The sequence below is a fragment of the Seriola aureovittata genome, chromosome 3, assembly GCF_021018895.1.
Source record: "Seriola aureovittata isolate HTS-2021-v1 ecotype China chromosome 3, ASM2101889v1, whole genome shotgun sequence".
Lineage (NCBI taxonomy): Eukaryota > Metazoa > Chordata > Actinopteri > Carangiformes > Carangidae > Seriola > Seriola aureovittata.
In genome coordinates, this window is record NC_079366.1 from 26,617,867 (window position 1) to 26,642,635 (window position 24,769).

Consider the following 24,769-nt stretch of genomic DNA (forward strand, 5'->3'; position numbering starts at 1 on the left):
TCAGTCCTGTCGCCATTTAAAGTTTTCTTCCCATGACGTTATCAGGAAAATGACACATCATTATAATCTTCAATACAAAACAGTGAAACAGTGATTTATTCAACAAGTTTATTTCTTATTCAGAATGAAACAAAACTGTTGAAGACATGAAAGATATCCATTCAGAATATCCAATACTTACCAATACTTATTCTACAGACAGTCCATGGTCAATTATCTCAGTCACCGCAGCTGTAGAAGAAAAAGCCCACCCTGTTCTAGATTTTACCAAAAGGTTGGGAAAAATCATCCATTCATCATGACTGCTGGCAATAGACAGAATGCTATGAGGTTGTGTCAACTCTGATTAGAGGAAGAAAAAAAACAAAAAAAGAACATATGTCCCAACTTTACAATATTCAAACAAACCTAAATTCTGAATATTTTTGACAAAAGGCACAAAAAAAAAAATTCCATTAAAGAGAAAAAGTTTGACATTTTTGGAAATACACTTTGGCTTTCTTAACGAGTGTTAAATGAGAAGAAGAAAAATCTGTGTTACATTTTGCGCTAAAGCAGGAAGATGATTAGTGTTGTTAAGACGATAAACGGGGAAACCAGGAGCTTGGCTCTCTAAAGCCCAAAAGTAAATCTACCAACACCTCTAAAGACGGACTAAAGCTGGTCGGCAAACATAAGACCCTTAGGTGGTGTAACTAACCTGAACTTCCAACTCTCTGCAAGAAAGTGAATAATAGTATTTCCCAAAATGTGGAACTGTTCCTTTAACGAAATAAAAACTAACATACAAACTCAGAGTCATTAGACAGTGAAGAATGGTGGGAGCAGGTATGCATTTCTTAATATGCCTGGCAATGAAATTGGGTTGAATGGGACAGTGGGGGTCACTGACTGGTCCGGACAGATGTTTAGGTCGAGAGGTCACACCCAGGGTGCAAAAGTCATTCATGAGTCTTGTCTTCCTCCTCAACTTCTGCCTCCACTCCTTCATCCTCTTCTTCTTCCAGGTCACCCTGTAATCCTTCTTCCCCAATCTCATCATGCACGACGTATCCCTCCTCCTCCTCCTCTTCTCCAACTTCAAAACCTTCCTCCTCATCCACGTTCCCCTGCTCCTCCTCTCCGTCCATTCCTAGCTCCTCCTCCATCTTCTCTTCCTCTGCTGCTGCTGCCTCTGCTTCTGCTGCTGCTGCAGTTTCTGTTGCTGCTGCTTCTGTTGCTGCTGCTTCACCCGCAACTGCCTCTTGGCCCGTCTCTCCCTCGGCCACCGGCTCCTCTTTGACCGGTGTCGCCTCTGTCTGACTGTCTGCTGTCTGACCGTCTGCTGTCTCACTGGTTAACTCCAACTCTGACACGTCCATCACCATGGAGTCCTCAGGATCCTGGTCATCCTGGTTACCGGTGAAGGGGTTTTCACCCTGTCAACAAAAGAACGTTCTTAAGTATATGTTCTTTGTCTCGGTAAATCTAAACAATATGCTTTGCAGTGTGGTGATCTGCAGATTTAAAGGTGCTGCTCTCTAACAAACAAATGCTAATCCAATAAGTGATAAAACACCTTTGGCTAATACCAGAATATTAGGATCAAACATGAATAGTCTTTATGATTCATATTTTTATCATTTTATTAATCTTATTAAAACATTTTTGGAATATTGTAATTTATATTTAGAATTGAAGCCAATGGGTAAGAGCACCAGTCAAAATGTGACTTCATGAAAACGAATGCTTTATGAGTGAGTATAGGCCTGCAACAAATCTGACTACATCCCTGGCCAGTGTCACTACAATGTTAACTAATTATAAATCATCTCCATTTAAAACCATTTAGTTTGTTTTTTGCCAAATTAGACTGAAGATCTCTTCATTTGTGAGATTTTGAGGATGACCACTACCTTCTGATTTCGGTAGTTTGGCTCCTCCTATACGCCCTTATCGGTGATGCAACTGTTTCTGTTTATATTCAGATTAATCTGCTGATACTATTTTACCCTCTCCCACCTTTATGAAGTCTTACAGTCTGGTTCCTTACTCACACTGAATGACTTCACAACACAGCGCAAAACTGAGGAATCTGTGGTGATCACAGGTTCTTATGTGCCCTGGTCAAGCAGTTAGTCTTAATTAGAAACCACAGGCATAATTAAATTTACTGCGGTGATCACATATAATCTGACTTTTGTTGCAGTTTTATTTTCAATGTAGCCTATTTAACCTGTACCTCAAAACAAACACCCTACACTTCAACTTAAAAACAATACAATTATTGTAAGATAATATAATTTTAGATCATCTAATATTTTAGTGACGCTGCACAGGTCTGTGCTCAGGTTTGTTGAATATTAAATACTGCTTTCATTTAAAAACATGAAATAACACTATGACCACAAACTCTAGTCCTTATATTCCTATTTTCAAAGCAAATAACACAAAGGGACATAAGTAAATTTAGTGCAACTATTCATGCAATGCATTTGAATTACCAGCCTTTGCACAGGCACACAACACATTACATACCTTGAGGTAACTCTCCAGCTTCTTGCCAATGAGTTTGTGGTTAAGGATGCTACGAGCAACTGACAGACTGGCCCTCTTGGACTGCTCCATCATACCCTTGAATAAAAGAAAGGACAGTTCCATGTCAAACAGAGGACAGAGCACAAAACATTGAACAACTGTCATTACAGTACATCAAAGTTTTTAACAGCATTTTAACTGATCCAGTCAGTACAGGACTTCAGTGGAGTACTCCCAAGATCACCCTCCCACATCAGAGTTAATTTTAACATGACTAAATAAAGAGTAGCTGATTCAACAAAAACTGTGCATGAAATTTTTAAGGTCTTCACAAATCAGTTAGCTAACGGAATTAAGTTTTCAATGGAAAAATGATCCAGTGGGAGATGATCTGCCATACCTTCCGATTGTAGTTATGGTCAGGAGACTTGATGTGTTTCTGTATCAGGTGGGGCTGCATGGGAATGAAGAGGTCACATGCTGCACAGTGAGCGGCCTCCACTTTCCTCATGAAGTGCTCCATCCCAAGATCTACAGATATGTGAGGAATATTTGCAATCATTTCTCTTCTGTCTTGGGTGGAGACACACACACACACACACACACACACACACACACACACACACACACACACACACACACACACACAGAGAGAGAGAGAGAGAGCTTACCCCTGGTGAGGTCCTGTTCTTTGTACACCTGACAGATGGCAGCACTGTGGTTTTCCAACTGGCTGACCCTCTGCTCTGTCTTCTTAAACTTGTTCTGCAAATACTCCTACAAAAGCGAAAGCAACACAGTTTGGATTTGTTAACACCTCATACTATGCAACGTTTGGTATTCAGTGACTCAGGTGACCCTGGTGCATGTTGAAAATAATTCTGTCAGACATTTCCTGTCAAGCTAACCTTCCCTTGTATTAAAAATAACCACAACCACTAAACTCTACAAGCATTAACAGCTCAAACTAGCAGGTTTATACAGTTGTCGTTCCAGTCCCTTTTATATCCTGAGAGTGAAAGTTCTTCAAATTAGAAACCACAACTGGTAAAACTTACCACAAAATGAGTTTAGTTTTACAACACAGTGAATCTTGTAGTGAGATTATTTTTGCCAACTTGTAAATCTTGCAATAATTATATTGAGAAACTAAGAGAGTTCCTTTAAGTAGGACTTTGATGACACATCCCTTTAATACCAGTAACAACTGCAAATATACTGCAATGCAATTTACTGCAATAACCCAGGAATGAAAATCAAAATTTATTTAAATTTGTTGAGATTCAAGTGTTGAACTACATAATATTTAAAGTATGTATATTTGAATGGCAAGCAAACTTTGACTTGTAAAAAATATGATTTGGGGACAGCCCCATTTCTTGTATTACATATGTAACCTTAATCACATGTTGCTAAAAAGCAAAGTGTCCGAAAAGCTGTCAATGTGAAATATATGACAAATCTCAATCACCTGTAGGAAGTCTGTTGTGGGCTTGGACAGTTGGCTGGACAGGAACTTAAAGTGGTCCTTGTGGAAGCGACTCTCTAGATGCGTTTCCATTTCCTCCTTGTAGAACGAACGGAACTTGCAGACGGAGCATGCAAACATTACTCTGAAAAAACAATTTAGAGTCTTAGTCCTAAAATCCATCAGAAACAGGAACAGTAAAGATGAAACGTAGATGAAACCCACGTGAAAAAGGCAAGGCATTTGGGGTATTTAGTTTATCCCCTCACCTTTCCAAGAATCCCCTTCTCTTTCTCATTTTTGGGTGCTTGTCCTGACCTTGGGTTGGGGTCTGCTTGCCCTGAAGCTTTTTCTTCTCCTCCTGTTTAGCTAATTATGAGCACAAGAGCAGATGTTAGACATGCCATGATTTCCATGAGAGGCATATAATACAATGAAGCAGCTGCTGTACAGACAAAGCACAGCATAAAATATACATCAGTGAGAAGCAACTGTATTTAAGCTTACCTCCGTCTCCATCTTCAGCAGGTTTTGTCTCCTGTAAAAAAAACGTATTGCATTATTTAGAAAAGCGGACTAATAACTTCACTTAATTTTTTTTAATGATTGGTTTAGGAATAAAATGGTTTTATCTTTACAAATTGGTGATGTTTGAATTCTTTTAGCCTAGCTTCATTTCCTGTGCAATACTCCAGTTTAGGAATACCCCTGTGATCTAGCCAGTCAAAGTTTTCATATTCAACAATTAACACAGGCTGCAGTCAAAGTCAGCACCCTGTACTTGCAATAAAAGCCATTATGTTTCACTTAAACCTGTGCCAGTGAATTAGAGATAATGAAAAGAACAGAAAGAACAGTGTGTTTCTGCCTTCTTTACCAGTGCTGGGTGAGGCTTTTATCCAATAAACTGTTGCTGTTATAGAAAAAAATATGATCTCCTCCTAATTTGCTTTTTGTTTTAAATAATACCAATTAATTACATTTGAAGAGACACTATGTTGCTCAATTAAATCAAGTGGTTCAGAAGTTTATTCATGTGGGAACATTAATACATGCATGAAGAGCCACTATTTGGAGATAAAAAAAGTCCTGTCAAATAACCTCAATCTGCTCACCTCAGCTGCAGCCTTTGATTCACTGTCATCACCATTTTTCTCAGCTTGCTCTATAAAAACAGACCACATAAAACATTAGATCAAGACAGATATATAAATGCTATCTGCCATATAAAGAGATTGTTTATTTTGAGTATACCACAAATGTATTTTGGGTGGTACCTTGGTTAGCCTCCAACTCTGCACTGTCTGTCTTGTTTATCTTTGACTCTGGCTCATCAGCTGCAGTAAGTGTCTGTTTTCTCTTCTTCTGGACATCACGTTGTGGCTTCACCTGCTACAGTCAACAAAAATCAATTTGCACTCACAATTACGTTTTCTGACAAAAAACAAAAAAACAAACAACCAAAAAAAAAAAACAGACAATAAACCAGAACTCATCAACGAATTCTAGACTTAATTCTAGTCAAGGCCAATTAGCAGACTTCGTATGTCTTTCTTCTCTGGGCATTTCCTCATCAATGGTGTTAGCCTTATTTTAAGACTATCCGGGATTAGGGCAAAAAGGAAATCAAAATAAAAGCTACAAAGTGAAATCAACATCCCCACAAGTAAACAAGACAAAGAACTGGGCAGAGAGAAGCGTCACTTGCCTTTACTAAACAAAAAGGGCCGTTCCATGAAGAATTTCTGACCACATTAAATAAGAGCTGGGCAGAGTTTATATGAGCAAGTGATGTGTCAAATGTGTGTCGGGGGTTGTTTGTGGCAATAGCAGGTACTTGCACTTTAGGCTGACTTGCCAGTTGGTTGAGGATACAAAAAGGAGGGAATCAGAAAGGGCTTAACTTTTGCCCAGTGTCTGAGGAGGTCTTATTTGGCTGGAGGTACTTACTTTGTTGAGGGGTCTCTTGCGGCCTCGCTGGCGGCCAGCTCGTGGGCCCCCTCCAAAGTGCCTCCCAGGGAAGTCGTGAGGCCCTTGGGTGGAACCCTGATGGAAGCCCCCACTCTCAGGGTACATGCGGTTGGACAGGAGGGATGGGAGCTTGCCTCTACCACCTCCTGGAGAGTGGCCGTGGTGGGACTGGCCACCACTACCACTTCCCCTTCCACCGCCTAATGGAGTGGGATCAGACCTGCGGCTTCCAAACCCTCCTCCAGCTCCTCGACCCCCGGCACTTCCACCCCTTCTGGGGGAACGTCGGCCTGCTCCAGCCCATCCTCCACCTCCAGAACCTCCTCCCTGGCCACTGTTGAAGGACTCCCTCATATTCTGTCGCATTTTAGCGACTCCATAGGAAGAGGAGGGGCTGTCAAAGCCTCCTCCTCCCCCGAGCCCCATTCCCCCTCCGAAGCCCGAGCCTCCTCGCTGACCCAACAGCAGATTGTCCCCACGGCCATCACCATAACCATAGCTACCGCCGCCAGATCTGTAGAGATCTCGGGAGGAGGTGAGAGCGGAGGTGCGCGAGTCGAAAGACTCGTACTGGTCAAACCTGCAGGAGGGAGGGAGAGGATTGATAGAGAGAAGCAGAGAGCAAGGGAGGCAGGGAGGGCAGTCAGGTTTGGATTTCTCCACCTGCTATTCCTTTTCCTCCGTGGTCTCGCTTTCTCCATTTTGTTTTTTTGTCACTCCCAACTTTATTTCATGAACCACATTAGATCAGAAATGAATGATCCAAAACAAGTTAACACTCTGCTTGTGGTCTTTTATAATATAATAATGACATTTCTCTTATCATTTAGTTTAGTTTCATCCAACCACAGTTTCTGTTGGAGGTCAAACAGTATCCTGCAGATTAAGGAAATGCAGTTTCTTAAACCCAATTCCTTGTTAAAAGGATAGGCTGTGAATCCTTGAATAGGCATGAACATGGTCCGTCAGAACCAGTGATGCCCTGAGACAAGTGCAAGAGGTGAAATATCCTGGAAAGTGACAGGATTATAGTGATTACTCAGGGAAGGGGATGGAATATAAACTGGTCTTTTTTTCCAGGATTAAGGACATTTTTGTAAATACAGCAGGCAACCTTCAATACACATTTCAGCTTGACAAAGTAATATCAAGCTAATATCTGAAAACTCATCACCCTTGTGCAACCTAAAGCCAGAACACAGGGTTAGGTCACATGGATGATGAGAGAAACAAAGTGTATGAACAAATAAACACAAAGTCAAGACAAAAGCAATGTTGAAGGAGTGCTACATAAAGATGGGCTGGCTTCATGTGCAAGGATGTCAATCTGTTACAAATCAAAAAGCTGGTCTGTAATTGCGCCTTCAACGAGGGGCCATGCATTTTCAGAACATCTAAGGTTTTGAGGGATCACAACATTTCTTCCCAGCAATCAGACGGACAACGACATAGCAAATGGGGAGCAATCAAAGCTTCCTCAGATGCTGAGGCATTCAAATGCAGCCTGTGAGCAACTCACACCCTTTTCAACCCAAACAGGATTTGAGGCATACATGGTTTCACCAAGACTGAGTGTGAAATGTAAGTAAATGCCTTAGCAGGCTAAAACAGCCCAATTTACTGGAACAGCCTCACCATTCTAAAAACAAAACAACTAACTTTCCAACCACGTTGACAGGGCCTTGTTTTTTTCATAGATTTTGACAGAACTCTGTTCTACTACAGGTCCCTAACTAGGAGAAGACTTTTTGACTTTTAAGTTACAAATAGCATCAGAAGGCCAAAGCATCTTTTTCATCACAGCAAAATGTGAATCAAGACATTTACTGAGATCCTTTTTTCAGAGGACTCTAAAAACAAGCAACACTTAACTGGTTGGATACTGTCCAGGCATGACGTAACATTCAGACACAAAACTCTCAACCAACGAGATACCACATTATGACATGTGCTATGTCATTTAACTTCAAGCATGAAAGACACTGGTGGGAAATTTTGTAATCTTACTGGCATGGATGTGTGGTAGTAGTATCTAACGGAAGACGACCGTATGGATCAGAATACGTAAAAAAAATGCGTTACCTGTCACCCCGAGACCCTTTCAACCCCCCCTCCAACTGAGTGAGCATGTCCAGGCGCTGGTTGATCTTGGCAATGACTGCATCTGCATGTGTGCCTGTGGATGAGAGCAGGGATGCTCCCGAGAGACCTCTCTTCATGTGGCCTCCTCCTCCTCCATAGCCCCCGAGCCCAGACATCGAGTCCTTATAACCTCCCCCATACAGGTCAAAACCACCAGAACCTAAAATAGTCAGGAATGAATTATGGTAATGTGACCACTATCACCTTCCATACTATAATAATAATAGATCAGTGAGAAACAACTGGTCATTTATTCAAAATCCAACTGACAGAAAATACCTATTCAGATGATACTTAACATCTAAATGTCCCTCTCTCTTCTTAGAAAATGACTTTCATTCCTTTCCAATTATTGATTAAATTATTTGGGAAAAAAAGTCATACTATGATTACAATAGTACAATTGTTACTACAGTATCAATAGCAGTATTCAGTCAAAATTACATCTGATTTTGTCAATATCACCTAGTTCCATAACAAAAAAAAGCTTGGTGTTGGCTGGAGCCCTAAAGCAGTTGATTGAGTGTCTTTATACCATCATTCAGTGCAGGAGTGAATTCCTTACCTCTGCTGCCTGACCCTCCACCACCTCCCCAACTGGAGTAACCTACAAAATTTAACACATTGGTATTAGCAAACCGAGCATTAATAAATGGTGACGTTTCAAACTTAATCTCCTAAAACATGTAGATTCTTTTCTGTAATCTAAGTGGTAATTTGTTCATTAGAATAAAATGCTAAATCGTCAGGACTCAACGACCGTAAGTCATGTGTAATTAAACAATTAATCTAATAGCTGTCTGTTTATCTGATTTAGTACAAAAGTTGAATTCGCTACTGTCTCCGAGACAGTATTTGTGACTGTAATGTAAAGATAATAATAGGTTTTGAGGACATTTTTGTTGAGGCGGCCATTTTAATAACTAGCCATTAAAGTTTCTTATTCCATCCTGACTCCATTTTAACAGAATTAGCCTGCAAACGTTCTCATAGCATCTAACACGCCCTACACCAGCCCAACAATGGGCCACACAACCCTCTATGTTAGCATATTAGCAAATAAACAGTCTGTTGGCGAAGTGGCTAGCCTCGCAAGCTATGTTTCGTCAATGTTGGCTTGCAGGCCTATTTTTTCGTTTCTTCTAGCATTTATTAATCTCATTATTACCACAACAGGCAGGAAAGTATTACTTAACAGCTAGCTAACGTCTCTTTGTTTCAAGCTACAGCAGGCTATGGCTTGACTGGTGTTGCCGGCAAGCGTAGAATGTGAAGATGCTACATAGATGTAGCTACACGGCTAACATAATGAGACGATGCTACACTGATGTGGCTAACCGGAATACTCATTTAAAAATGCAGCCATAGTAAATGTATCTGCACTGGAGGTTAGGCAATATCACGCCAGTGCGATGTCTTGTGGTCCGTGTGTATTTACCAGAACCGTAGCCTCTGCCGTCCATGATATTTTAGTGCGCTGTTCAGACAATGCGATCGACACGAGCAGCGGGAGGTCCGGCTGCTGTAATACCAGAAGCCGAGTGTCGCTCCTCCGAAGCGGCAAGACGTATTGACTCCAAGGCCTCGTCACGTCACACGTATTTGGTGACGCGTTCCACCCACGTATAATTATCATGGATGTATTATACATCCACGATAATATAATACAATATAATATATAAAAAATATATATAATATAATATAGTATAATATAATATAATATAATATAATATAAATAATATTTATGATAAGAATGTTAAACAGTCAGACAGAGATGAATTCTTTTTTCGGCAGGTTTAACCGAGATAAATATTAGTATTAGTATATTTTTAAAAACCTTTGTGCAATTTAATGCCTTCACAATCCCACCAGCCACCAGCTGGATGGGTATTTAATTTAATTAAGGATTTAATTTAATTAATCATTTTTTAATGTATACATTAAAAATGATTAATTAAATTAAATTAATATCTTTGCTAAAATTGACATGTGAAAGAGGAGGACCGCACACACACAAACTTGCTCTTTTCTTCTTCTTTATTCAAACAACATAATGTTAAATGATTAATTTGCAATAATAATGCCCCAAACCCAGGGACATTCAGTCAGTTGCCACAGCTGATAGCTCAAACAGCAAGGGCGACAACTTGACACCTGGATGGTACATTGGCTTTGGTTTTGAAAACTGTTTCAGATTAAAAAAAAGAAATCTGTCTGTTGTTGTAAATTAGTTTTAATCTATCTTCAGAATTAATACATCATGGTAAAAGATATACAATAATAAAAAAATAAAAATAAAGGTGAAGGGAACAAGGGAGCAAAGAGGCTTGTACAAAGTTATACTCAGTATATAAAAAATATTTTCCTTCCTGTAATTATATTAGACATTACTATTAAACAAAAAAGGCAAAACAAACAAGAATATTAAGTAATAATGAAACAAATATTCCATTAAAAATTATAATATAACAAGAAAAAGATTTACTCATAACCGGAAAACATTTATGATGCAAAACTAAGCAGATTTGTTTTCCGATGGTGAAATGCTACGTACTGTTAGCATTTCACTCCTTGTTTCACAGAAAGTTAACAAGAGCATCTGACAAAGTTGACCTAATATAAGTGTTATAAACACACAACAGGCCCTTATGAACAGATATGTGAATCTATAATAGATATGAGCCTTTTATGTAGTTCCCAGTGGTTGTTAAGGCAGGAAATAAATAGCAATGACAAACTTGCAATGTCGTTTCGCAACTACTCTTTGCAGTGCTCAAATCATGTGTGACATTTTATCTGCACTCTGCAAAGCACCCTGCACAGATATCTAGAAATCCAGGATGAGATTACACAGTGTCTTCCTGCTGCTCTGCTGGTTCCGTCGGTGTTGCAGGATTGATGGGCGTGAGTGCAATGCTCTCATACAGCATGTCCTAAACCGAAGGGCAGAGACAACAGATGACGGAGGGGACATATATGGATACACACAAACAATAATTTCCAGGTCTCTGGTTTTGTTCTCACCTGTCCAGTTTGTACTTTGTCTGTGTCACTTAGTTCAGTGGTGGAGGTCAGAGTTTTCCTCTTCCTGGATTTTTTTTGTTATGTTATGAAAATTATTAATGTTAAAAACATACTTATTTAGTCAACAAGAAGATTTTGAACACAGGAAATGAAAGTACAGAAATGGAAATAGGAGCTTTTTTTACCTCATCAACCGGTAGAGGACAAACACAGCGGGCAGGATGAGTAATAAAATAATCAGTTTTACTGCATTCAGTATTGATACTGATTTTGCCAGGGCTGGGCAGGGATAGATGTGAGTTAGTAATGCAACATATTTTAAAACAATTAACATTATTTTGTACCTTTTTTGGCCCTTTACTGAAATCATAATCTCTGGAGTTAAGTGCCTGCCTGCTTCATTCTTTTCTACTAAATGTAAATGAAGTGTCCTTGGTGAATGGATGGAGTCACAGTAAACGTTTGTTTTTGATGGTGGATCACAGTCATGTTGGGTGACTGATGTAATTTATGTCAAAGAAAATGTATGTATGTCAAAGTATTTAAAACCATGCTCACGTATGACAGTGAGAGCCTGTTCAGATGAGCTGACGTTGTGGGGAGTTGGGACATTGCAGAAGTAGTTCCCTGCATGCTGAGTGCCAACTGGGTCCAGAACCAGGTGTTTGTTTCGGTTTCCTGGCGGTGTCAGAGGTCGACTGTTCAAGTACCACATGTAGTTTGTGTCTTCAGGGAGAGGACAGCTGGTACCGCAAGTGAGTGTGACTCTCTGGCCCTGTGTCACCACTGCAGAGGGAGTCATCGTCACTGTCAGGCCTGAAAGGTGATTAGATTGGTCATTAAATTATAAAGAAAATAGGTATGATTAAGCTTTTGTAATACCATTTATTTCAGAGAACATATAACATGCAGATTTAATGAAACAACAGAACAAGCAGAATCCAAGGGCTCCCATCCAGAAGCTCCTGGCAACTTTTGAAAAGATTAAAAAAAATTTAACTATATTAGTTGTGTGCTTATGTCTGCCAATTTTAATGCTCACATAGTTTTTTAATTTGTAAAAAATCGGTTTGGTTGACAGACATTAATTGCCTTGTACAGACATTAATGAGTATCATCTTCAGACATCTGCTGGCACAGCGTGAAGGAGTAATAGATTCTGAAAGATATTCAGGTCTTTTAAGATGAAGAATTACCTGTTACAACTAAAATCACTCCAGATAAATCAGACTTCTTAATTTTTCCGTATTGATCTTTGAATACGTATAGTCCCGAGTCACTCTTCTCCAGGTTAGTGATTCTCAACATATGGAGGTTTATTATGTTGTCATCATACTCCACACGACCAGGATCCATGGATCCATTTCCAACATTGTGCTCACCAGGTATATTTATTTTATACCATGGTTCCACAGGGATACGTTCGTCTTTGGATTGTGAGTATTGAACTGAAATGTTCACTGAGAAACCTTCCAGGGCACACATTCTCCTGCTGACATAATTACTGATCCAGCAGTGACTGTCTTTTGGGCCTGGAAAATAGATGAAAGACTTTTAGTTGCAGCTAAATTTAACCAGTCTCATCTTTTTTGTACACGTCCTATTTTCTTACAACAACTTAATTGGAAAGCAAGTCCTCAGTGCTCATTTACTTAATATGGCTGTGGACACATAAGCCTGTATAATAAAACACTGACAAAATTAATTATGTAGTAAGTGGTTTTGACTTGCCAGTTAGAGAACAGGTCAGTGAGCCAATCAGAAGGAGGAGGATCAGAGCCTCCTCTCCTCTGATTGGCTCACTGACCTGTTGTTACTAGAGCTCCAGAGAGAAGCCTGAGAGAGGAGATGTAAAACTACACTGAAATGGTTTTTGGAACTTAAAACCACAAATATATCTTCTTATGGATCAAGACTTCATATAAAACACAGGAAAGTGTAAGATATGGGATCTTTAGGAGACAGATAACCATAATCTGCATGCCTTTGGACTGTGCAGGTTTAAACCCGGGAGCTCTTTTGTGTGGGACAACACAGATTGGAAGTAATATCCTTAAAAAAAAAAAGACATTCTTGCAGCAATAATTGTAAATCACAAAAAAGCAGCAGCCATAAGTGAGATTTGAAGTTGCTAAGAGGCCAGATAGTCTCTGCTAGAATTAGTCTATAAGTATCTAATGAGGTGAGAGTATAAGCAAATCACAGAGCACTGACTAACATCATGATATTTCATATATTTTATGAATATTTAATTTTTGATTTTCTAATTTCTAAATACTTGAAATTGAAAGATGATATTTGATGAAACTCCTCAAACTGGTGTTAATATCAAGTAAATATAAGAAAAAAAAGTTGGCTCATACTCACATATGTTGTCAGAGTGCAGATATTTATGGCCTTTTATAGCACAAGACACGACTTGATAAAAAGAGCCCAACACTGTTACGTGTTGACTCTCACAGTCAGTGTATAGTTCTTTGTTCCAGTACCACACATAGGCATTTTGAGGGTCAGCCGCAGGACAGCTGCTGTTACAGGTTATTATGACACGGTTGTTCATTTTAGTCTTTTGAACCTGTAACTCTGTTGGGAGATGGGAAAATACAAGTTTCATCATTCGCTGTGATGTAGGGGTTGAAAGGTATGTCAGTATGTCTGCGGAGGTTTTGGCGAAGCTGAACCTGTGGGATATGTGAAGGAGCAGGGCTCGTCCTCTGAATTGTTCTGATAAGAACACATTCTCCCTTTGGCATAGGTCACATTGAAGCAGGTTGATGTGACAGAATCTGGACAAGAATACATGAATAGTTGAATTTAATAATAGTAAGATTTGCATGTTGTTGAGTTGAGGTTTTTAATATCACTCACCCACAGAGACTTCAGGGGCTCTTTGATCCTCGTAGCCTTTGATAGCACAGGAGTAACTGACTGCTTCCTCACTGCTGACCAGCTCTCTGTACCAGGGAGACCAGTCCTGATAGAGAAGCTTTCTGTTCTTGTACCAGATGTAGGCTGCAGGGTTTTCAGTCAGAGGACAGCTGGTGCTACACATCAGTGTCACTGTCTGTTCCTCTGTGGCAGGAATCACCTTTACCTGCAGGTCTGAGAACATGATTTATAAAATAAGAATTGATATATTTCGTCTTAAATTGACGAATAACAGGCAGCCACTGTACCTGCGACAAGGAGCTCTGTTCTGTTTCGCCAGCAGAGTTCTGCTTCCTCAGTAGTTTCGCTGCAGCAGTAAAACTTTGCATCACTCTCTCTCAGATGTTTGATTGTTAGCGTTAAATTATTCTCTTCCGAAATGTTGTACATTACATTCCCAACTGTAGAGAGCTCATTCAGGACAAACTCAAAGTGATTCCAGTGTACGGTGAACCACTTCATGCTTGAAGTGGGATGTTCAGCTGAGCAGAGCAGATCCACTGATGAGCCTTTTACAGCACAAATGCTTTTTCCTTGTCCCCGAACCTCTGTAATGGAAGACTTTATTAGGAAACATCTAAACAGATGTATATCTTATGACTATTGAATGTTTACTTATCACAACGATATGATATAGAAAAGATTAAGGAAAGATGAAAAGCTTATTCCAGTAGTTTCCACAAATGTCATCAGTTCTTTCAAATTACCACTCCTACAGTTTATGCAAAATATTGTTCATTCCCTGCTTTGTTTTTTATTACAGTTATATCACACCTATTATACAGTACATATCATGTAGTAGGAATGTATTAAAATGGGTAAATGATATAGAATACCTGAGATGAACAGGATGAAACCCACAAACACACATCCAGCTTGTGTCAACAGCATGGCTGCTGTAGTCCTTCAGTTTCTGATCAGAAAATTGATTTAATAACATAATTTGTATCTGATTTGTCAGAACGACAGCATAAAGACTATTCATAAAATACCAAAAAAAAGTAACTCACCAGTGAAAGTGGACAACAGTCTTTGGTTGAAGAGATCAGAGTGGATTCGTGGTAAGAGTGAGGGTAGGAGTCAAACAGCAACATGCAGCTGTGATATCAAAACATCTCTTCCTTCCTCTTTCAATGATAAACTGATCATTGAAATATACGTGTAATAAGATGCTCGCTTTAAAGCTTTTCGATTAACAATCACCATTTTTTTCTTTTTGATGTTTTCTGTAAAAGTATGACAATGTGGTGTGATGGTGTCAAAGTGAAAGTTACAGCAAAAAGCACCAAGAGGGAAAAATATCAAAATCATGTTAAAAATCATAATAAGAGTTAAAGTAATTCAAGAAATAATAATAGTAAAGATTCTAAATTAAAAATACAACAAATGTTTGTTGAGAAATGATGAAACACCATGGCAACAAAGGCTCAAAATTAAAACACTAAAAAGAAAAGATTCATAATTGAACTCATACATCGTGTACGTGAAGCTCAAAATATATATTAGAATTAACCTCAACAACACAGGTTCGTTTCGGGGGTAATACTGAAAGGCAATATCTCAAACTTTTCTCAGAGTTACTGAAGCAAACTTAACTAAAACAAAAATTTTAAAAAAGTCTATTTGTTTTTTGTTTTTTTACCTTTTCAAATCTATACATATGTTAGTATACTAGCGGTATTCTTATATCATGACTACAGTTCTAAGAAAAGATTCTTGTACTTGATCTACATCTTCACGTGCTTCACTCTGCCATATATGGACATATTTTACTTTTTTGCAGCTGTTTGCAGTTGCTTCATATTCATGTAGCCTAACATATCAGCAAAATACATTTCCTTTAGATGTATAAAGAGTCCAGTCATGAGTCAGTTCATATGTGGGCTGTATGTGGATGTGGTAAACCACAAATTTCATCAAACTAAATGTTGACTAAAAAACTTCACTGACTCTGAGATCCTTTTAACTTTTGATAGCACAGGATTATCTGACTGCTTCCTCGCTGCTGACGAGTTCTCTGTACCAGGGAGATCAGTCCTGATAGAGAAACTCTCTGTATGTTCTTGCACCAGATGTAGGCTGCAGGGTTTCGAGTCAGACGACAGCTGGTGCTACACATCAGTGTCACTGTCTGTTCCTCACCTTTACCTGCAGGTCTGACATGACAGTGTATAAGGTTAATGTTCACATCCTAATGTTACTTAATGAATAACTGACCAGTTTACCCCGCAACATGGAGTTCAGTTCTCGTGAGCTGAGTTTTTCTGCAACAGTAAAACTTTGCACTTTATGGTGTTATGGGCGGACCAGTAGGAATTGCTTTGAGCTAATCTCCTTGTTGTCAGAGTATGACGCTAACCTGCATCATCACACGATTCAGAATGATCTCATCGCTGCTGCAGCTGCTGATGAACTGAGGAAAGAGAACAAACTGCACGAGGAGGTGATCGATTGGTTTCATCAGAAAGGAGCGAAGGATGGACTTGGTTTTCAAGTGACCAGTGAGTCCTGCTGTAGTAATCATGCGCCGAGCAGATTGAGATTGTTGGTGCCAAATGCTTGAATTTGCTGCTGTGAGGTATAAAGCATATTTTTATTGTCCCATCTTTCAGAATGTGAATTTGACCATTGAAGGCCCAGTGCAGGACCCCACGGCGGTAGAAGTAATCGGACGGATATACATGAAGTCAAAGAAAAGCAGTCTTCCACCCATAGACTCTAGATGCTTTGTATCTTCCCTGGTGATGCTCTTCACTGCAGCCACCTTCCACTCTTACTTGTTGTGGGCTCTCTGTCTTTAGTGTGGTCTACAGCAAAGGCAACGCAGCTCAGTCAGAATGAGGTGATTGACTCAGTTAAGAATAGTCCAGCTGAAAAGCTCCTTGGTTGCTTTGGATGTATTCGTTCCACTGAGTTTTGGTGCTTTGTCTACGTCTGCATTCATCCCGTTGCTTCCGTCAACATGTGGAATCGTCTATAAATGCCAGTGTGCCGGTTCTCCCTGCAGCCAAACATGTCCGAGCCACAACAGAACCACCAACATGTATGACAGATGAGGTGGTGGCTGCGGGTCATGAGCTGTTCTCTTTTTTCTCTGCGCTTTTTCCTTTCCATCATTTAGATGGAGGTTGATTTCTATCCGTCGGCCCTTAGAACTTTGTTCCACAACTCCACTGGTTTCTTTTTGTCTGTTCGTGTTTTGCTGGCCTTTCTGTTTCTGAAGCTTACCAGGGGTTTGCATCTCGTGGTGAATCCGCTGCAATTATGGTCATGATATCGTCTCATTATGCTTGTCAAGGAAACATGTCCACCCTTCATCCCAGAGAGCATTCTTGACTTGCTGTGCAGTCATAAAGGGATTTTTCTTCACCATGCAAAAGGCTTTCTGCTCTTCCACAAGACTTGTTTACCATTTTTCTAAATGTTTTTGTGTGCTCCTGCTTTTTTTTTTTTTTTTTTTTTTTAAATCTACCCAGCTGTTGATTTTTGCAAACCAACTATCTTTGATATTTTTATATCTATCTTTTTTTGAGCCTCAAAATTCTGTTCTTCACATACATGGTCACTTTGCTCCTTAAATTGATCAACTGACATAAATTCAAAAGAAATGTGTTTATTTTACATTTTTATTACATTGCTGATACAACAGCAAGAGGAAAGCAAACTGTTCACAAAAGGTGAAGTATTTAAGCTGCATTATTGTTTTCTGACCACCTGGGGGCAGAAGACTTATCATTGCCTTCAAAAAGCTGTTATGACCAACAGTCTAAGCAAGTTATTACAGCCAGCATAATGAACAAGTGTTTATATTCATTGGGAGATGTTTCTGTCCATCTCACAAAAGCATGACCAAAGATCTCAGTGATCTTTGTATTTTGTTGCACAATATGCAGCAGAGTGCACTCCTCTGTCAGAAGGGGTCAAACTGAAGAGGAGCGAATGAGTAAAATGCCGTGTGTCGGTTCCCAAAACGCAAGTAGACATTACTGTCTTCTGCTGCTCCGGTTTCCTCCGCGCTGCAGTTGCAGGATTCATGGCCGGACCTGAGCTGTTCTCAAATTGCAAGTCAATCTGCAGAGTAGTGTAAACAGAGAGATTGACAGAGGAAAACATGTCAGTTTGTAGCTTTTAAGATTCTGTACTCACCTTTGACCTTTGTCATCAGGGCTCAGCGCCGGAGGTCCAGGTTTTTTTCTTCTTCCTAGATACATTTTGGTCATAAAATACTAATAAGTGTAATTAAAAAGACACCCATCACGTCAGTAATAAGAAGCTGGTAAAAGTGAAAGGATGTAAATTGAAATCTGTCAAGACTTTTACCTCAACCACAGGTGGAAGACAAGTAGAGGAAGCGGGAGCAGCAGTGCAACAGTCAGTCTTACTGCATTAATGATCGCCATCGAATTCCAGAAAGCTGGAGAGAGATGGATGTAAGATTTGTGTTGGCAAAACTTTAGGAGAATACAAAAGGAGATAGGTGTTGTACACAGTATGTTATTTCCGGTTAAGATGTGAGTTTCATATGCAAAAGTGCTTCTAATATCTAATATTAATAATATCAAAAGCCATGCCCACCCTGAACGGTGAGGGTCTTTTCATATGAGCTGATGCGTTCGTGGGTTTTAACAGCACAGGAGTAGTTTCCTGCATGGTGACTGCTGACTGGGTCCAGAACCAGGTGTTTTTTTTGGGTCTCTGGCGGGGTCAGAGGTCGTCTGTTCAAGTACCAAATGTAGTTTGAGTCTTCAGTGAGAGGACAGGTGGTCCCGCAGGTGAGTGTGACTCTCTGGCCCTCTGTCACCACTGCAGAGGGAGTCATCGTCACTGTCAGGCCTGAAAGATGCGTCAGATTGCTCACTAGGTGTAAAAGAGACGCTATTATGTGAAGTTTGAAACTGGCCTGCAATCAGGAACACATTTTAATTAGAGTTATCTCAAGCTGATCCTATCAGGGCCAGTCCAGGCATTTTTAGCGGCTAAAATAAAGACCCTCTCCCTAATGACAGCCGGGTTCTGCAGTGTGGCAATTTTGCTGCTTATGCGAATGAAAATTAGTGTGTGTGAATGTGAAAAATGATCTGGTCACACTGTTCATTTACCCCAGTTGGCCAAATACACTGGAAATTTGCTGATTTTCCAATGGTAACAAGTCTCTCCTCTCTCTCTCTCTCTCTCTCTCTCTCTCTCTCTCTCTCTCTCTCTCTCTATAGCTTAGAGCAGTGTAAAAGACACTCAGGCAGCAGCCTCTCATTTCTAGCTGTTATATCAGCTGTCGTCAGTGAATTCTGTGAGTTACTTGATGGCAGACCAAAATAAAACTTGGCCTTCCAGTAGCTGATGAGATATTTCAGTCTGGACCAACTGACTGACAGGCCGACATCTTGAGACCCATCCTGAAAGACATGGCTCTCGGTGAGCCATAATTTAACTATTAAACATAAAAACTATTTAACAAAAAAAAAGGCATCTCTTAGATAATTGGTCAGATTTTGATGAAACCATAGGTGCATACATGTTTTGGACGAGCGAATTACCTGTGACAACCAAAGTCACTCCAGGTGCGTCAAGCCGTTTCTGTTCTCCATAACCTGCTCGGAGTCTCAGTGTGTATTCTGCTGAGTCCTTCTTCCTCAGCTCTTTAATACTCATGATGTGGTTATTATTCATCCTGTCATGATACGATACACGGCCTCCAGCCTCAATCCCGTTTTGAGCGTCTTCCTCACCACTTTGCTTGAGTTTATACCAATATTTAAACATAGGCTGCTGGTTGCGGAGGTACGAGTACTGACTTGAGATGTTCACCGAGGAGCCCTGCAGAGCACAGATCCTCCTGCTGACGTAACTCACACTCCAGCAGCTCTCATCCTCAACGCCTGAGAGACAGAGGAGGAACTCAGAAGTAAATGATTATGGTCAATGCTTGAATCTGATTATTAACTGACAACAACGACCATGAACTGAGTGATTGTGGCAGAACGGAGGAATATTCATTTAACGTCCACAATAAAATATTTTTAAAATTTTCCACTGTTTAATCCAGGGGTAGCTGTAACATAACAGACTGTTTAATAAACAAACTTCATTAGGAATACGGTATGGACAGAAAAGAAAATGTCAGAATTTGTTAGTTGTAACAGACCATAATTTATACTCACAGACGGTGGCGGAGAGCAGATCTTCATGGCCTTTTACAGCACAGGATAATCTTTTATTATTAAAGCGGGAAACTGCAAACAGTGGACTCTCAGAGTGTATGAGTGTGTGTCCGTCTTGGTACCACCTAAAGGCAGTTTGAGGGTCAGACAGGGGACAGCTGGTGGTACACTTCAGTACAGCATATCCCCCTGCTGCGCTCTGCCTTTGAACACGTACTTCTGTGGAGAATAAAGCAAAGATAGAACAATGTGAACAACAACAATAATAATAATAATAATAATAGCATGATCTAGATTCCCGGTGTCTTGTAGATCAGTCTCTGGTGATCGGATCAGAAGTGAACGGCTCTGAGTACAAGTGTGAACGCACCCAAGACACAACTGAGGAAGCATTTGAGATCTGATCACTCAGACCTCGTTCGGAGGTGGTCTGAGCCACACGTGGTCACATCCTCTCAGTAGTGTGATGCGTTCCTGGGCCGCCTACTCTACTGACATCCTCTGCCACAGTCTTAGTCCAGCCACAGTTACATAATGACTTGAAAATATTCAAATGGCTAAAACTTTATTTCATTGTAGAGCTGTGCACAGGACATTGATTTGATTAACCCCTCCTCTCCCTGCTCTCTCTCTCTCTTTCTATCACAAACACATTGACACTGGCAGGGAAGTGAGATCCAATCATGCTTGGTCACTCTAGACGCATGTGTAGATGTATTTTATAGCCAAGTGTGAACTGACGTAGTTAGAGCTGACAACTTGTGATTGGATGACTGAAGACACATGTTAATGCCAGGTCTGAACAGAGCCAAGGTGTGATTTTTGTTGGGAGTAGTAATTATCTCATCCATGTACTTGGCCAACTGCTGCATGAAGTTGGCATGCTTAATTGACAGTTTTGAACGATTACATTGTCAGAAGCCGTGGGGGGGGGGAGGGGCTACTGGAGGTGTGTTTGTGGAGTGTATAGGAAACTTCACCTCTGGGATATGTGACGGAGCAGGGCTCATCCTCTGATTTCTGCTGATAAGAACACATTCTCCCTTTGGCATAAGTCACGCTGAAGCAGGTGGACGTGACCGAATCTGGACAAACACAATGAGATTCAGTATTTTTATTGGTGAACATGGTCACAGTTTTCAGAAGTTCAGCCAAACATTTTGTAATGTGATGAGGAGCTAGATGTTGTGACTCACCCACAGAGACTTCAGGGGCTCTGTGATCCTCGTAGCCTTTGATAGCACAGGAGTATCTGACTGCTTCCTCGCTGCTGACCAGCTCTCTGTACCAGGGAGACGAGTCCTGATAGAGATACTTTCTGTTCTTATACCAGATGTAGGCTGCAGGGTTTTCAGTCAGAGGACAGCTGGTTCTACACATCAGTGTCACTGACGTTTCCTCTGTGGCAGGAATCACCTTTACCTGCAGATCTGAGATGACAGTATATATGGTTAATGTTCATATCCTAATGTTACTTGTGAGCTATAATGAGTGACTGACAGACAGTGTACCTGCAACTTGGAGCTTAGTTCCACCGGACCAGCAGAGCTCTGGTTTGTCTGTGTGCTCTCTGCAGCAGTAAACATGTTCATCACTCTCTCTCAGATCACTGATCGTCAGAGTGAAGTTACTCTCCTCAGACATGTTGTATGTCACACGATTTCCATCTGGCGAGAGCTTATTCTGAACAATTTCATACTCATCCCAGTGTGGAATATACCAGTTCATGCTGGAAGTGGGATGTTCTGATGAGCAGGGTAGATTCACTGATGAACCTTTTAAAGCACAGATGCTGCTTTCTTGTCCCCAAATTCCTTTGGCAGAAGCTTTCATCACAAAACATTTGGATAAATACGAGTCTTTCTATATTAATAACTGCATAAACAATTATATATAAATAGTTTAAACAGTTTATTTCAACAGCTTTTTAAAAATAAATAAATACTGTAATTTCTACACAAAATATGATAATTTTCTGTTTGTTCTTTTGTTTAGTTTTTACAGTAGACCTTTACTTCTCATGTATCACATAAACTGTATATCTGCTTACAATTTAATATTAATAGTAATATATAATTGATATAAAATGAACAGACATCCATACCTGAGATGTACAGGATGAAAACCACGAACGTACGTCTGATTCCAGTCAGCATCATGGCTGTTGTAGTCGCTCAGCTTCTAATCAGAACACAGATTGTATTATATTATTATTCCAAAAAGCTTTTGGTCAAGATCGACATGAGTTTACTTGGAACAAACAAAACAGAATGGACACTCGATCAGTGGAGGTGAACAAACAACATGCAGCTCTAAACCTCACTTCCTTCCGCTTGATGTCATTATTGTTTTTGGTAATGAGGCTATTTATATTAATACTTTTTTACACACATGTACCTAGTGTATTGTGTTGCAATATGTAGTCTTGGACAGCAGTGTTTGTTCCCCAGAGATGTGTTAAAGTTCAGGTGTGGCAGCATGAGCTATACGGCTGTCAGTGATAGAAGTGTTTGTGGTTTTGTTTTTCGATCAGAGCTAAACCTGTGAAGAGGAAACTCGAGCTCTTAATAGTCCTGGATGGTTACCCTTATATTTGTTTTTGTACGATGCATTCAGAAGGTATTCAGACCCCTCTGAGTGTTATGTGTTAAAAATATGCATTTTAAAGTCATTGCAAGTGAGTTCTCATAATATGCATAAGTAAATAATTTGTAAGTTTTGTTGTGAAAAATAAATTAAATAAATAAAAAAAACAAAGATTGGTGGTGTGGTGGAGTTTTCACTGCTGCAAGATTTCACTATTTCTCAGTGACTTTAAAGTGTTATGGAGACAAATCTTACCCTACTTCAATGAGATAATTCTCTTTTTAAACATAATGTTTAAAAAAAACATAATGTTTAAAAAGACATTACGTTTAGTCCTGCTGCTGTCTAATGATGTTCATTGTCTCCCTCTAGTGGTTTTATGTGGGAACTTACAATTTGAAGTCTATTCAATGATCATTGTAGAAAATATTGCGACAACTTGCAACTTTTTACATGACTTACATAACAAGTTGAGACCCAATGAGATCCAATATTTCACACAAAAAAAGCAAAGATTTTTTTCTGCTCCCCTATCTCATCCCAGGACCTCTCACATTTATCTGACGGAGCTGACCCTGGAAGTCACTGGATTCAACTAACTAACTAAATATACAGTTGATAAAGTAGCTACACCATTAAAAAGCTTACAAATTAATGCATTAACAGTCTGGTAATAGATGAGTCACAGGGGCCAAGTACTTTTAGTTTAGCTGATAATACTTCATGTAGAGTTTTGAATGCAGCACTGGAATGTTTTTACTTTGTTATATGACTTAAGTAAAAGGTCTGAGTACTGATAACCTCACATAATTCCCATCGTTGCTCCACCAAACCTCCACCTGTTGGCTAATCAGCCAGAGTAAGTGAAAACACCTGTGTGGGAGTTTTTCACATTTTTTCAAGTCTGTCTTAAAGCAATACTCACGTTTTAAAGATTGATCCGTGGCTGTGATCTTAAAAGGGTTGTAACTAAAAAAAGATACACACTTGATGTTGAAGCTTGATGTTTTAGTTTAGCTACTTCAGCAGAACTTTTAAATGCATTTAGAGGTAGTAATTGGAGTTTTTTTTATTACAACTCATAACTCTGTAACTCATAACTCTTTAGGGCATAGGGTGTGTGTGATATATATTGTCCAAGGCAGACTTGAAAAATGTGAACCTACTGTACTCTTTAAACTTTAAACACACACACACACACACACACACACACACACACACACACACACACACACACACACACACACACACACACACACACACAAGTTCAGACTATCGTGAGAGTCAACAGCTGGAGGTTGGATCTCTATTCTGGCATTTTTCTCTCTCTCACTCTCTCTCTCTTCCACTTTCCCAGTGTCTCTCCACCTCTCTCTCTCTCTCTCGCTCATTCTCTCCCAGTGTCTCTCACCCCCCCCCCCCCCCTTCTCTCTCTCACTCCCACTCAGACAGCCTCTTCCCTCCTCTCCGCCGCTCCGGCAGCTCAGTTGACCAGCGTCGCAACCGAGCGATGCGCCTCCAGGAGAACCTCTACCTTTGTGCGGCGGGTTTGACATTCACATCGCAGCCTACACCCTCACGTGCGACTGACATTTAGTTTTTTCCCCCCCTCAGTAGTAATTTTTTTTTTTTAGCTTACGTCAGTTTCATTTTGAGAGAAAACTATTCACAGGACAAGGTTTTCGATCTGAAAACTGACCTCTCGAAACAGGCATTTTTTCCCCCTCTTGAACGATCCCCTGTGGGAGGATTTGCTTTCACTGTACCGATTTCTTTTATTTTGAAACCAGCCGGTGTCAATTGATGATTTTATCGAAGATGGTACGGGAAACGCCGGACAAACTCGCTTGATTTTTGGTAAACTGTGTCCTCAGTTGTGTTTATTGGAGGCTCGAAAGCATCTTCAGGCAGACTACAGGGAGCAGAGGAGGCTGTTTGACTGTCTACAGGCTGTTATACGGTAAATGCTAACGAG

The 24,769-nt window shown here is 40.1% G+C and overlaps 4 protein-coding genes across 4 annotated transcripts in view; 1 reads left to right on the forward strand and 3 right to left on the reverse strand.

Moving 5' to 3' along the window:
• Positions 1–94: 94 nt before the first annotated feature.
• Positions 95–9,673, reverse strand: akap8l (A kinase (PRKA) anchor protein 8-like). The gene is made up of 13 exons (XM_056372511.1): positions 9,537–9,673; positions 8,664–8,705; positions 8,039–8,258; positions 5,936–6,536; positions 5,263–5,377; positions 5,101–5,150; positions 4,493–4,523; positions 4,255–4,354; positions 3,989–4,130; positions 3,189–3,294; positions 2,918–3,048; positions 2,518–2,613; positions 95–1,418 (listed from the first exon to the last, which is right to left on the reverse strand). Exons 1-13 carry the CDS (start codon positions 9,559–9,561, stop codon positions 942–944), a joined length of 2,136 nt encoding a protein of 711 aa, XP_056228486.1. The 5' UTR covers positions 9,562–9,673; the 3' UTR covers positions 95–941.
• Positions 9,674–10,126: 453 nt separating this feature from the next.
• Positions 10,127–15,100, reverse strand: LOC130166593 (uncharacterized). The gene is made up of 11 exons (XM_056372279.1): positions 15,061–15,100; positions 14,887–14,963; positions 14,299–14,598; positions 13,991–14,224; positions 13,804–13,908; positions 13,490–13,705; positions 12,319–12,654; positions 11,681–11,938; positions 11,308–11,401; positions 11,123–11,186; positions 10,127–11,031 (listed from the first exon to the last, which is right to left on the reverse strand). Exons 2-11 carry the CDS (start codon positions 14,939–14,941, stop codon positions 10,945–10,947), a joined length of 1,749 nt encoding a protein of 582 aa, XP_056228254.1. The 5' UTR covers positions 14,942–14,963; positions 15,061–15,100; the 3' UTR covers positions 10,127–10,944.
• Positions 15,101–17,647: 2,547 nt separating this feature from the next.
• On the reverse strand, positions 17,648–21,808 carry LOC130163564 (uncharacterized). Its single transcript, XM_056367845.1, has 8 exons — positions 21,720–21,808; positions 21,405–21,638; positions 21,189–21,293; positions 20,209–20,427; positions 19,585–19,926; positions 18,626–18,883; positions 18,371–18,464; positions 17,648–18,251 (listed from the first exon to the last, which is right to left on the reverse strand). Exons 2-8 carry the CDS (start codon positions 21,586–21,588, stop codon positions 18,212–18,214), a joined length of 1,242 nt encoding a protein of 413 aa, XP_056223820.1. The 5' UTR covers positions 21,589–21,638; positions 21,720–21,808; the 3' UTR covers positions 17,648–18,211.
• Positions 21,809–24,268: 2,460 nt separating this feature from the next.
• The window catches only part of LOC130166408 (zinc finger protein GLIS2-like), a 31,481-nt gene continuing 30,980 nt past the window's right edge, over positions 24,269–24,769 (forward strand). Inside the window, exon 1 of the mRNA XM_056371991.1 lies at positions 24,269–24,754. The gene's annotated coding sequence lies outside the window, so the exon portion shown is untranslated. The remainder of the gene's footprint in view (positions 24,755–24,769) is intronic.

Coding starts and splice junctions, on each gene's coding strand:
- LOC130166593 (XM_056372279.1), bottom strand. CDS start 14,941: ATGCTGTTGACACAAGCTGGATGTGTGTTTGTGGGTTTCATCCTGTTC. Junction 11,939..12,318: donor AGTGATTTTAGTTGTAACAG/GTAATTCTTCAT, acceptor ATCACCTTTCAG/GCCTGACAGTGACGATGACT. Junction 11,032..11,122: donor ACAAAGTACAAACTGGACAG/GTGAGAACAAAA, acceptor CCTTCGGTTTAG/GACATGCTGTATGAGAGCAT.
- LOC130163564 (XM_056367845.1), bottom strand. CDS start 21,588: ATGTGTAGAACCAGCTGTCCTCTGACTGAAAACCCTGCAGCCTACATC. Junction 18,884..19,584: donor AGTGACTTTGGTTGTCACAG/GTAATTCGCTCG, acceptor CGCATCTTTCAG/GCCTGACAGTGACGATGACT. Junction 18,252..18,370: donor GTCTTCCACCTGTGGTTGAG/GTAAAAGTCTTG, acceptor AAATGTATCTAG/GAAGAAGAAAAAAACCTGGA.
- akap8l (XM_056372511.1), bottom strand. CDS start 9,561: ATGGACGGCAGAGGCTACGGTTCTG. Junction 5,151..5,262: donor AGAGTTGGAGGCTAACCAAG/GTACCACCCAAA, acceptor CTGTTTTTATAG/AGCAAGCTGAGAAAAATGGT. Junction 4,355..4,492: donor TGCTGAAGATGGAGACGGAG/GTAAGCTTAAAT, acceptor GCTCATAATTAG/CTAAACAGGAGGAGAAGAAA.